The sequence below is a fragment of the Peromyscus leucopus genome, chromosome 3, assembly GCF_004664715.2.
Source record: "Peromyscus leucopus breed LL Stock chromosome 3, UCI_PerLeu_2.1, whole genome shotgun sequence".
In the NCBI taxonomy this organism is placed as follows: Eukaryota; Metazoa; Chordata; class Mammalia; order Rodentia; family Cricetidae; genus Peromyscus; species Peromyscus leucopus.
Window position 1 is genome coordinate 116999550 of NC_051065.1, and position 11830 is coordinate 117011379.

Consider the following 11830-nt stretch of genomic DNA (forward strand, 5'->3'; position numbering starts at 1 on the left):
TGCTGGGGATCGAACTCACGTCTTTAAGCTTGTATAGCAAGCACTTTGCCAACTGAGTCATCCCCAGTCCACCAAGTCTTTATTGACTTAGCAGTGCCAGCAAAAAGAGGTGCCTGCCCTTTTTACCCCCAAAGGGGATATGTGAGGGGTGTGTGGCTATAGCCTAGATGGTAGGAGTCTTCTCATAGCCAAGAGGACCTCAGGAAGACACTCCTGCACCTTATGGACCATGAGCTAGGAATGGAGAACTTGAGGAGGTTAGGAACAGAAGGTTCTGAAGCCAAGTAGAGGAAAGTACCTCAGCCAAGGTACCCCAACAGGGAGGCCTTCAGAAGTGAGCATCCAGGCTAGGCATGCAGATCTGCATGTGAGGATGGCTGCCCAGTGCAAAAGGCCTGAGTCCTTGCCCTTAAAGACTCCTCCTGGGAAGCTGACCCTGAAAGAACAGCCCCTCCCACAGGGCCTTCCAGGAAAGCCCTATAGCTGTCGGTGGTTGGTCTCAAAGATCACATGGTAGATAGAGCCCCTGCCCCATGGTTTTACTTTGCATGGTTTCAGTCACCACATCTGACCATGATCCAAAAATATTACACGGAAAATTCCAGGATTACATGCTTCGTAAGTTGGGAATTGTGGGCTGTTCCCAGGAACATGATGAAATTGGATGCTATCCTGCTCTGCCGTGCAGGAATGTGAATCATCTCTTTGTGCCTGTATCCACACTGCATGTGTTACCCACCTACTAGTAATGCAGTAGCCACAGAGTATCCAGTCTATAGGGTCCAGTACTCATCATGGTCGCAGGCATCCACCACGTATGTGGGAATGTATCCCCCATGGATAAGGGATGATAATTTGTACAATGTTGGCATGGAGTGAGTGGAACCTCACACAGTTTGAGCCCACTCTTTCTTCCCTGAAGAGAGGGATGAACACGTGTTAAAGAGCGGCTCAGGATTCTGTGAGCCTGGGGAGTTCTGTGTCGCCCATTGCCTTTTACCTTGAGATTGCGAGTAGGAAGCCAAGGGCAGGCCCTTGCAAGGAGTGCCCTCCTTAAGCTGTCCCTCCAAGACACAGAGCAGGGACCAGCCAACACTTCCAACGTGAAGAATCCGTAGGAGATTTGTGTTTCAGCATTCATAAATCAAGCCGTGGGAGAACGTAGTGCCCTGCTCATTCATGTGCTCTCACTGGCTGCATTGGCACACTCCAACAGCAGAGGTTATTAGTTACGACTGTGGGGCCACAACGCCGAAAGTGTTTGCCATCTAGCCCTCCCCTGACAAGAACTGTTTGCCAGTCCCCCGACATGGACTTCCTTAAGTATTATTTTCATTTCTTCTTGGTAATCTGGGAACCTAGTGCTGGCGTGCAGACATGCGCATGCCACAGCTGTGTGGGGAGGTTGGAGAATAACTTCAGAGGTTTTTCTTCGCCTCCTGCCCTCTGCAGGCAGGCTCTCTTTGTGCTTTGCTGCTTCCTGTGCTGGTCCTGATTCTGGGGATTCCGCCATCTCTATCTCCCATCCTACCATAAGAGCACAGGGATTACAGATACACACCACCATCCCAGGCTTTTCGTGGGTTCTGGGGATCCAGACATAGGATGTCACACTTTGTGGCAGACACTTTGCCCACTGAGTCCCTGCTTGTAACGCATCTTTGTGACCCACTGAGCCATCCCCCGGCTGTAAAACATCTCCATGTGTGTGTATGAAGATGAGCATTTTGCTAAAAAAAAATTCCAGTTTGGAAATCCCAGCGTTGCCCTCCCCATAGGGGCTCACTTAACAAGCATCTGAGTGAGCACCTCCTCTCCTGTTTCCTGCTGTTTGGTTTTCAAGGGGCAAGTGATTAAATTACACAATCTGTTGTGCACTCGGTGACATGCTCACACTTGGTTACTCAAACACTGCCTCAGGGGAAACCCACCCGCGGCACGGACAGAAGTCAAGAAAGCGTGCAGCCGTGTGGGCTCCCTGGAGCCCACTCCGATTTCCCGTATTGTCTGGCCCTGCTTTGGAATTGAGCAATTGTGGCTGAGTTATGACTCATCTGGTGCGTTCTCACCGGGGATCAGAAAGGCAGCCAAATGACTTTGCTTCTTAAACAGTTCTGCACAATCACTCCGTGGAGTTCTGCAGTTTAACCTCCAAAGACGGTTTTCATTCAGGCATTTCCATCAGGACAGTCACTAACTCCGGATCAGCCTGGGAGTAAGACACTCCATTGTAAAGCTGGATTCCCCTATGCCCACCGTTTCCTCCTGGGCTGTGGTGGTCTCATCATACGGTAAAGGATCAGAGCTGGTTTTCCACCTGGGCAGACCTGGGCTCACACCCCATTTCTATCACTGTCTGTTTAAGTCATTAACTGCTCTTACCTTACTGAGCCTCAGTTGAGTTCCTCGTCATAAAATGAAGATAATAATGTCACCTTCTGAGGGCCGGAGAAATGGCTCCGAGGTTAAGAGTGTCTGCTCTTCCACAAGACTCAAGTTCTGTTCCTAGCACCCATGTCAGATGGCTCACGACCGCCTGTGACTCCAGCTCCAGGGGGTCCAACAATCTCTTCTGGCCTCTGTGGGCACGCACACACACACACACACAGCACACACACACACACACACAGCACACACACACACACAGCACACACACACACACACACAGCACACACACACACACAGCACACACACACACACACACACACACACGCGCGCGCGCGCGCACACACACACACATACACACACACGACACTTAAAATGCATTAATAAATACTTTTAAATAAATGAAGCGTCCTAATGAGACACTTGTGAGGATTAACAAAATGAAGGCCTTTAAACTTTAGTCACACACCTGACAGTTGTATTCAGTTTGTAAACGTTTTAATGGCAGACATTTCACATCTGTGTCTTTCCCTAGCTTGCTCTCTTTCTCACATGCACACAGCCTAACCCTGTGTCTATGTGTTTGTGTGATGGACGCTATAACAGATCCCATCATGACCCTCCAAAATGTCATCAGGCAGATATTCTTCAGTAATTCTTTCAACAGTCCTCTACAAGGCCTAGCTTATGTAGGAATAATTCCAGTTGCCCAGAATTTGGAAGCTAGCAATATAGACTAAGCCCTGTGGTCAAGAATCTCTGTTCTGGCAGAGAAAGCCAGAAAGAAAGCCCCTGTCAGAAGTGAAAGGCATTCTCAGAGGAACAGGGTGGTGGGTGCAGAGAACTGGCCACAGAGGGCTGTTTCAGCAGCCGGCTTTCCAGGGAAGGCCCATGCCAGCCTGAAACTCAGTCAGATGGAGGCATTCATGGGGAAGATCCTGCCAACCAGAAGACATAAGCAGGAAACTCTCCAAGATGGGAATGAAGTCGGTGTGCCCAGAGCACGTCAAGATAGTCGTCTCAACCACCACGGAGAGATAATGGAAGGGACGGAGATGCAGCAGGGCTCCAGACCACCTGGAGCTTCTGAAGCAAGAGTTGGCCTGCAGCGGGAAGTCTGGGCAGGAAAGTGATAGCTGTCATTTATGGCGCCTTATGTCAACTAGTTGCAGACTAGCAAGAGGGAGGCAGCAGGGCTGTTTGTGAGGCTGAGAGCAGCCATACAGGTGAGGGGTGAGCTAGTGGAAGGGTAGGGAGAAGGGGCTGTGGTGATAGAATCCGCGGGACATCTGGTTGACTGGCTGGAGGGCTCTGAGAGAAAGCAGTGGTGTCCCAAGTCTGAGTTGACGTGGCTCATTCTCGAGTTACCTTGTCACCTTGCTGATCCACGTGCTGAGGCCATGTCTCTGATGACCTTGGAAGACTGGGAGGTGTGTTCTAGGGCAGCAGATAGCCATCCACTCTGCTCTGGGGCTAGAGTGTCCTGCCCTTTAACATTTCTGTTCCTTCCTCTTTTCTCCTCACTGGCCAAGAGTTCAACTCTGACTTCATCTGCCTTTCTCTTTCAACAGGATGGTGATAAAGCGTGGCACACGCTCGTTTCTAAGTAGCTTGAAAGGTTTATTTTGGAAAATACTGCTCATTCGTATTTCCCATGGGAAAATAAGAGACAGTAAACAAGACAGATCTGCAAATGTCCAATACTGAATGAACTTAAAAACTCAAAATTATCACCGACAATTGGCCTCTTAATTCCTTTCCCCCCAACGCTCTGGTTCAAACTCAGGACTCTAGAGTGCTAAGCAAGTGCTCTACCAGTGAGCCACATCCCCAGCCTGGTGCCTACAATATCAAAAGGAAGTTCATTGCCAATATATTTAACTTGCAGTCACTGAACTGTTGGCCTTCTGTAGCCACCATAGACATGCCATTAAGTTTCTTCCTTCCTTCCTTCCTTCCTTCCTTCCTTCCTTCCTTCCTTCCTTCTTTCTTTTTTTCTTTTTGGTTTTTCAAGACAGGGTTTCTCTGTGTAGCTTTGTGCCTTTCCTGGAACTCACTTGGTAGCCCAGGCTGGCCTCAAACTCACAGAGATCCGCCTGGCTCTGCCTCCCGAGTGCTGGGATTAAAGGCGTGCGCCACCATCTCCCGACTAAATTTCTTGAATGGCAAAAATATTAAAAAAAAAAAAAAAAAAAAAAAAAAAAAGAGCTGAGAGATGGCTCATAGGTTAACGGCACTTGCTGCTCTTGCAGAGGACCCAGGTTCAAATCCAAGCACCCACATAGTGGCATAATTCTAGTTCCATGGTATCCAGTACCCTCTTCCGACCTCTGTGGGTATTATGCATGCACATAGTACAATACATATATGCATACACATAAAATAAAAATAAATACATCTTTTGAAAACAAATGAATTCAGTGTTTTGCTGTAGTAACTTTCAAAATGACTCTCAGCTTTAGTCTTGTATTCTACTCGGTGATATATACATATATGAGTATGTATGTGTATATATATGTGTGTGTGTATATGTGTGTATGTGTGTGTATATGTGTGTATGTGTGTGTGTGTATGTGTGTATGTGTGTGTATATACTGTCTACCCCTTAGAAATAGACATTGTTTTCAGACTTGAAGAGCCTTAGGAAATAAGCAAATCATCTTTTTTGGCTTGCTTTCTAAGTACAAGAAAACTGGGCATTGTGGTATATGCTATAATCCTAACACACCAGAGATGGAGGCGGAAGGATTCCAAGTTCAAGCTCATTCTCAGCTATAGGAGGCCCTACTTCAAAGAAAGAGAGAGAAAACAATGAGGGGCCAGAGAGTTAAATGATTCTGTGGGGCTGTACCACTGAGTCAGAACTCTGTCACTTTATACTGTCATGGGTTTCAGTACGAGTGATTTGTGTTTGAACCAGCACTTGAATAACAAGCTTTTTCTTTCTTTCTTATCGTCTTTCAGTTTCCCTTTCAAGACAATCTTTTTCAATCCATGTACTACCCTCTCCAGCTGAAGTTTTTGGAGACAGTGCACACGCTGTGTGGACGGATCCCCCAGGTGTTTCTGAAGCAGATTGAGAAAACAATGAGAAGGGCTTATGAGAAGCACGTCATCATCCATGTGGGCCCCAACTCCATGAGCTGAGTGTCCACCCTGCTTTGAGTCAGCCTGGTATCTGTGACTAAGGACATGGATCCTTATGCTGCCTGGATATTTGTGTGTGTGTGAATATTTAATGGTGCTCTGTAAATGTTGAGTTTCAAATGCCTGGTTACATTATGCTGAGTTAGTTATCCCTAAAAGGGAATATGCTTTTCTTTATTTTCTATTAAAATTGTATTTATCTTTTTTTAAGTTCTTATCATGAATTTAACACTGTCTCAGTGGGTTAAGAAAGGGAACTTTTCCTAGCCTCCATATATGAGACCCTGCTGGATTATGCAGGATCATAATTATCTGGTATTCTAGAGATTCTTCCTTTGCAACTTGCTCTCTTACCCTATTAAAAAGGAATACATATTGGGGCTGGCAGGATGGCTCAGTGGTAAAAGCATCTGTCACCATGCCTGATGACCTGGGTTCAATTCCCTAGATGGGAGTTATTCTCTGACCCTCATGTGTACCCACACTCACACCTGCAAATAAAGAAATGTAATATTAAATATAACAGTAGGGGGCTGGAGAGATGGCTCAGCAGTTAAGAGCATGGCTGCTCTCCTGGAGGATCCCAGTTTAATTCCCAGCACCCACACGGCAGCTCACAACTATAACTCCAGTTCCAGGGGATCTGACACCCTCACTCAGGTATACTTGTAGGCAAAACACCAATGCACATAAAAATAAAAATAAACTAAAATAACTATAGGAGCTGGAGAGATGGCTCAACAGTTAAGAGCACTGACTGCTTTTCCAGAGAACCTGCATTTCATTTCCAGCACCCACATAATGGCTCACAACCATCTATAACTCCAGTTCCAGGGCATCCAATGCCCTCTTTTATTCTCCACAGGCACTAGGCACATAAATAATATGCACAGATATACATGCAGGCAGAACACTCTCATACATAAAATAAAATGATAACTTTCAGAAATTAAAAGATAATATGTGTTGTGAGACAAACCTGGAGAGAATAAAGGTCAACGAAATGCAATCAAGATTAGATTAGACATAATCCCACTAACCGCTTGAAAAGGTTGTCACCGTTTTTAATGTATTTCCTTACAGACTCGTTAAAACTTCCCTGACTTCTGTATTTCCATTGTAACCTGTTTAAAACGCGTGACCTCGCTAAGGAGCAGCCTCTGTGCTAAGATTTCATGTGGGAGGCTGAAAAGCCAGACGAGATAATTACCGCACTGCCGTGTCTGGAAGAGGCTTTCAGACCAGCTAATTGGGCAGCATTTCAAGATGAAGCATGTGTCTGGGAGTGCATCTCAGAAGGATTGCTGAGCTCCGAGGAGGGCGCAATCGTGAGAAATGTCTATGCAACAGAAGCTTCTGAGAAAGCCCAGGGGATCTCTTTAGCGAAGAGCAGTATTCTGTGTTTCTCCACGGACGAGAGCACTTGCCTGGACTTCTGGGCAGTGGTAGAAAGCCAAGGACGGCTTCAGATGTTTGTTTGGCTTTCATTGTTTTTGTTTTCGTTGTATTTTTAACTTTGTGTCTCTGTCTCTGTCTCTGTCTGTGTCTCTGTACAGGCATGTAAGTGCAGGTGCCTGTGGGCACCAGAAGGGGAGGGACTTAAATCCCCTTGAGCTTGAATTGCAGGTGGTGAGCTTCCTGACCTAGGTGCTGGGCACTGAGCTTGGGTCTTCTGTAGGAGCAGCAAATGCTCTTAAGCCATCTCCCCAGGCCTTGTTTGGTTTTGTTCTGTTTTGTATTTCTAAAGACAGGATTTCACAACCTGCCTGCCTCCACTTCCAAGTAAGTACTGGATTTACAGGTGTGTACCACCACACCCAGCTCCCGTTTCAGATTTAATTTGCTCAGAGAAAATATTTCAGATAATTTCATCGGCAAGAGAATTCAAATTCCTACCATCCTCGGGTCTCTGCCTTTTTTTTCTTTTTCACTGTGGTTAGCCAGTTCTTAGCTTAGGAGCCTTGCAATCCCATCACCTAGCTACAGCAGAGGAAGTTCTTATTCTATCCCCATGAGGGATCCGAATTAATCCCTAGTTGCTCTTAAGGTTGGTATCAGCATAGGGATGTTTTGCATAATACTTTATTTATCTCAAATGACTTTTGCATAAATGGCCTTTTTGATGTCTTCCTGCAGCCCAGGGAACTAGGAGGGGCCTGTACATCTCCACGAACTAAAAGAGGAAAGTCTAACACAGAGAAAGGAACATACTTGATATAAGTACATTTCTATAAAACACGTGTTTGTGTAAGATGAATTCTATTTTCTAGGGAAGAAAAAAATTGAAAATAAACATCCTGAGTTCTCTTCACCCTACATAGAAAACAATACATGTTATTTTTATTAGTGTAATGTGGTAGCCCGCGTATCAGAGCCCAGCAGGTTATCACAGGCCCTGTGGCAGCAGAATTGTGTCGCCCTGAGGAGACAGCAGAACACTTGGGCACTGCAAAGGCAGTCGGGGTGTGACGCAGTTATAGAGGTTAGTCACTCAGGAAAAGCTGAAATGCTAAGGGGCGGCCATTCTCTCCTCTAGCCTACAGCCTGCTGTTGTTAGGGAAACAACCCAGTGATGTGTTACTCTCATTTTTACTATTGTTTTGTGTCCTCACAAGCAGACATGGCCTCTTATTTCCGGTCTTTCTGGCTGTGGGCACGTGGGGTGTGCAGTAAATACCCACAAACTAGGTTTCCGTGACGGAGCCAGAATGTACACAGAAAACACTGACTTCCATTCCGGTCTCCTTTCTGTCTGTTCCAAACATCCAGTGAACCCAGGAGCTCTATTTAGATTTTCCATTCATTGGTCACCAGATCTAAAGACCTTCCATCCAGTCTTCAGAGAAGCCTTCAAATACAAAATACAACAACGCCTTCGGTTTTCTGAAAGCCGGGTCTGCTCACGATGCTATCAGTTTGATGCCAACTGAATCCATAACACTGTTGCCAGTGAAGGTCAGTGAGAGAATTTTAAAACATCCTTGAAGGACCAAGTGTGATCACATGACACTTTGAAACCTAATGTGATTTTCCCCCACCATGGCATTCCCATGCTGTGTTCTAAAAAATATTTTAGGTGTTTAGTGGAGAATTTAAGAAAAAAATTTCTCTTCCAACTCTTTTTACCTCAAAATGGTAATTATTTTCTATACTAAGGTATTACTATGAGGTTGGGTTTTCTCTGCCTTTGGTATTTCCCGGCAAACACCTTTGAACTCCCAAGAGCAACTCGTGTTTATTCAATGAACTTCGAAAACATGTGGTCTGTGGGAGGAAGTTACAGGCTGCCTTTCAGCTCCCTAGACCACACTGAATCCATACTGGAAGCAGCTAAGGCTGCTTCTCCTCCAGGTCTGCCCTTCTTTTTCTCTCCCCCCTCTTCCCCTTCCCTTCTGTCTTTAGTCACAGATGTATTGCTGTGAAGAGACACCTTGACCAAGTCAGCTCTCAGAAAGCATTTCTTTTTTTTTTTTTTTTGGTTTTTCGAGACAGGGTTTCTCTGTGTAGCTTTGCTACCTTTCCTGGAACTCACTTGGTAGCCCAGGCTGGCCTCGAACTCGCAGAGATCCGCCTGGCTCTGCCTCCCGAGTGCTGGGATTAAAGGCGTGCGCCACCACCGCCCGGCCTCAGAAAGCATTTCACTGGGGACTTGATGACATTTAGAGAATTAGTCCATTATCATCATGTCGGGAAGCAGACAGGCATGAGGCTGGAGCAGTAGCTGAGAGCTTCACATCCTGATCCTCCGGCAGCAGGCAGAAAGAGAGATTGGCCCTCGTGTGGGCCCACTCCCAGGGACACACCTGCTCCAACAAGGACACACCTTCCATCACCTGAGGACTAAGCATGAGAACATATGAGCCTATGGGGGGTATTCTCAATCAAACCACCACCACATCTGCCTTCTCTCTTTCCTCATTTCCTTTTTTTTTTTTTTTTTTTTTAAATCTGCTTCACAGATGTAGTAGCTATGAAGTTCTGTGGAGAATGTCAGAGCAGTTTCTAATAGCAGGCAATGGCCATGCTTTTATGGCCATATCGCAAGTGAGATTTCAATGGCAGGGTTAGTAGAGAGGCTGACACTATTTCTTGCTGTGTATTTCCAATGTAAATCTGAGGAATTGTGACCTACATGAAATTTCTAATACTTGAGCAAGTCCTGTCTACAAAATCAGCTTGAGTACCTCCTCAGCTTTGACAGTTGCATTAGCGTTTGGGGCACAGCGCTCTAAGTTTCAGCTTTTTGTGACATTTGGATCTCATATTCAGCGCTCCTCTGTGAGCCGTCTGCACTTTCACTGTCTGCTTCCGAAGTGGGCACTTACGCTCTCCCAGAGGCTGGCCAATATTTCTACGAATACATTTGTAGTGTCCCTAAGCAAAAGGAAACCGACAAACCAAACCGTGCATAATCAAAACACAATTCACAGTGCTAGCTTTGGGCATGGTGGCTCACATCTGTAACCCCAGTGTTTAGGAAGATGGCTGTGAGTTAGAGGCCAGCCAGGGCTACATGGTGAGTACCAGGTCATCCAGGCCTTTTTCAGAAAAAAAAAAAAAAAATCAAGGGGAGACAGACAGGGGACTGGAGAGATGGGTCTGTGGTTAAGAGCACTGACATTTCTTCTTTCCAGAGGACCTGGGTTTAATTTCTAGCACCTACGTGGTGGTCTACAAACATTTGTCATTTCAGTTCCAGGGGAATGGAATACCCTCCTATGGCTTCTTAGGATACCAGGCATGCATGTGATTCACAGACATACATGCAGACAAAATACCCATACATACAATTTTTAAAAATTTAAAAACACTGAAGCATGACAGATGCTTTTAATCCAAGCACTCGGGAGACAGAGGCAGGTGAATCTCTGTAAGTTCAAGGCCAGTCTGCTCTTCAGAGTGAGTTCCAGACCAGCTGGAGCTACGTAGTGAGACCCTTTCTCAAAAACAAAACCAAATGCGCGCAAACACACACACACACACACACACACACACACACACACACAGTGCTCTGTCTCAAACAAAAAGTTACTGTGATTGATCATAAAATAGTGACTCAGGAAGTTAAAAATCATTACAACATGCCCTGCAAACAGGACACCTGTGACCAAATGTAGAACTATAGTAAATTATTTGGCATTTACTCATAAAGGATAAATGCCATAAGTTTGATGAGCCAAAGTGGACATCATTTCATGACGAAATTCAGAAATTCACTGTTAGTGTACTAGTGCCATTTAACAGAGAGGAGCAACTCTTCTTACGTCATTGTTTTTTGCTATTTTTTTCATATTTGCCTTCCCCTCTCTGCCTATGATATAAATGTCTGGGTACTACAGGAACCTGGGCTTTAGTGGACCAAGAGAAAGAACTTGGGGACCCCTGTGTAGACAGAAGAGAGCTCTTAGATGCACTCTTCTATGATGGGACCCTTGCAGACATTTACAAAGGTTAACCCCTGCACACACATCACATGCCTGTTCAAAGCGACGCCAACGTCTGCTGTAGCCGTAAGTTGAAGAATTCTGCCTGGTTAACCCTTAGGTCATTTCACAATAGCCTTGCTGCCATTTTTTTTTTTTTTTTTGGTTTTTCGAGACAGGGTTTCTCTTGTGTAGCTTTGCGCCTTTCCTGGAACTCAAACTCACTTGGTAGTCCAGGCTGGCCTCGAACTCACAGAGATCCGCCTGCCTCTGCCGCCCGGCACCTTGCTGCCATTTAACTCCAAGATTTCTCAGGCGAAAGAGAGAGCTTTGTTCTGGTTTTTGTTTCTCACAGGTCAAAACTGGAAATATTCTCCGAGTCTTCAACATAAAACTGGTGTGTGTCACCGCGTGTGTGAGCATGTGAGGACCAGGTGCAGTTTTTTCTTCACTGAACTGATGTGTCTGTATTGTCAATGAAAAGGCGTGTCCATTGTTCAGAGCTCCTAAGGAGTCCCTGAATGCATTTGTTTTTGTTTTTGTTTTTATCAGAAAACATGGATGTTTTTGTTGTTGTAATTTTTGTTTGCAAAGAAATGCATTAAAAAAAGAATAATCCAAAGACAAAGAATTATAATAATGAGTAGAATGGGAGACCAGTACCAAGATGAAATGTCATCTCTCATTTCACCTTCTTTAAAACTAGAAGCTTTAAATATGTTTCATTTGTATTACTTTTGAATTATGTATGTATGTTTTCCTTTATAGGATTTTAAGCCTAAAAGTGTATCTTAAGTATGTGTAACTAGTAAAGAGTATTTAATAAGTAGAATAGTTTATTTTTTGAAAATCATTAAAAAATTTTACCTTGCTTA

The 11830-nt window shown here is 45.0% G+C and overlaps 1 protein-coding gene and 1 long non-coding RNA gene across 2 annotated transcripts in view; both read left to right on the forward strand.

Annotated features, from left to right (window-relative positions):
- Gxylt2 (glucoside xylosyltransferase 2) overlaps nt 1-5742 on the forward strand; it is a 71778-nt gene extending 66036 nt beyond the window's left edge. The window contains exon 8 of the mRNA XM_037204317.1: nt 5350-5742. Within this exon, the coding sequence (XP_037060212.1) occupies nt 5350-5532 (183 nt within the window). The 3' untranslated portion in view covers nt 5533-5742. The remainder of the gene's footprint in view (nt 1-5349) is intronic.
- Nucleotides 5743-7327: 1585 nt separating this feature from the next.
- On the forward strand, nt 7328-11830 carry LOC119087645. The gene is made up of 2 exons (XR_005091144.1): nt 7328-8487; nt 11311-11830. It is a non-coding gene; the product is annotated as an uncharacterized LOC119087645 (long non-coding RNA).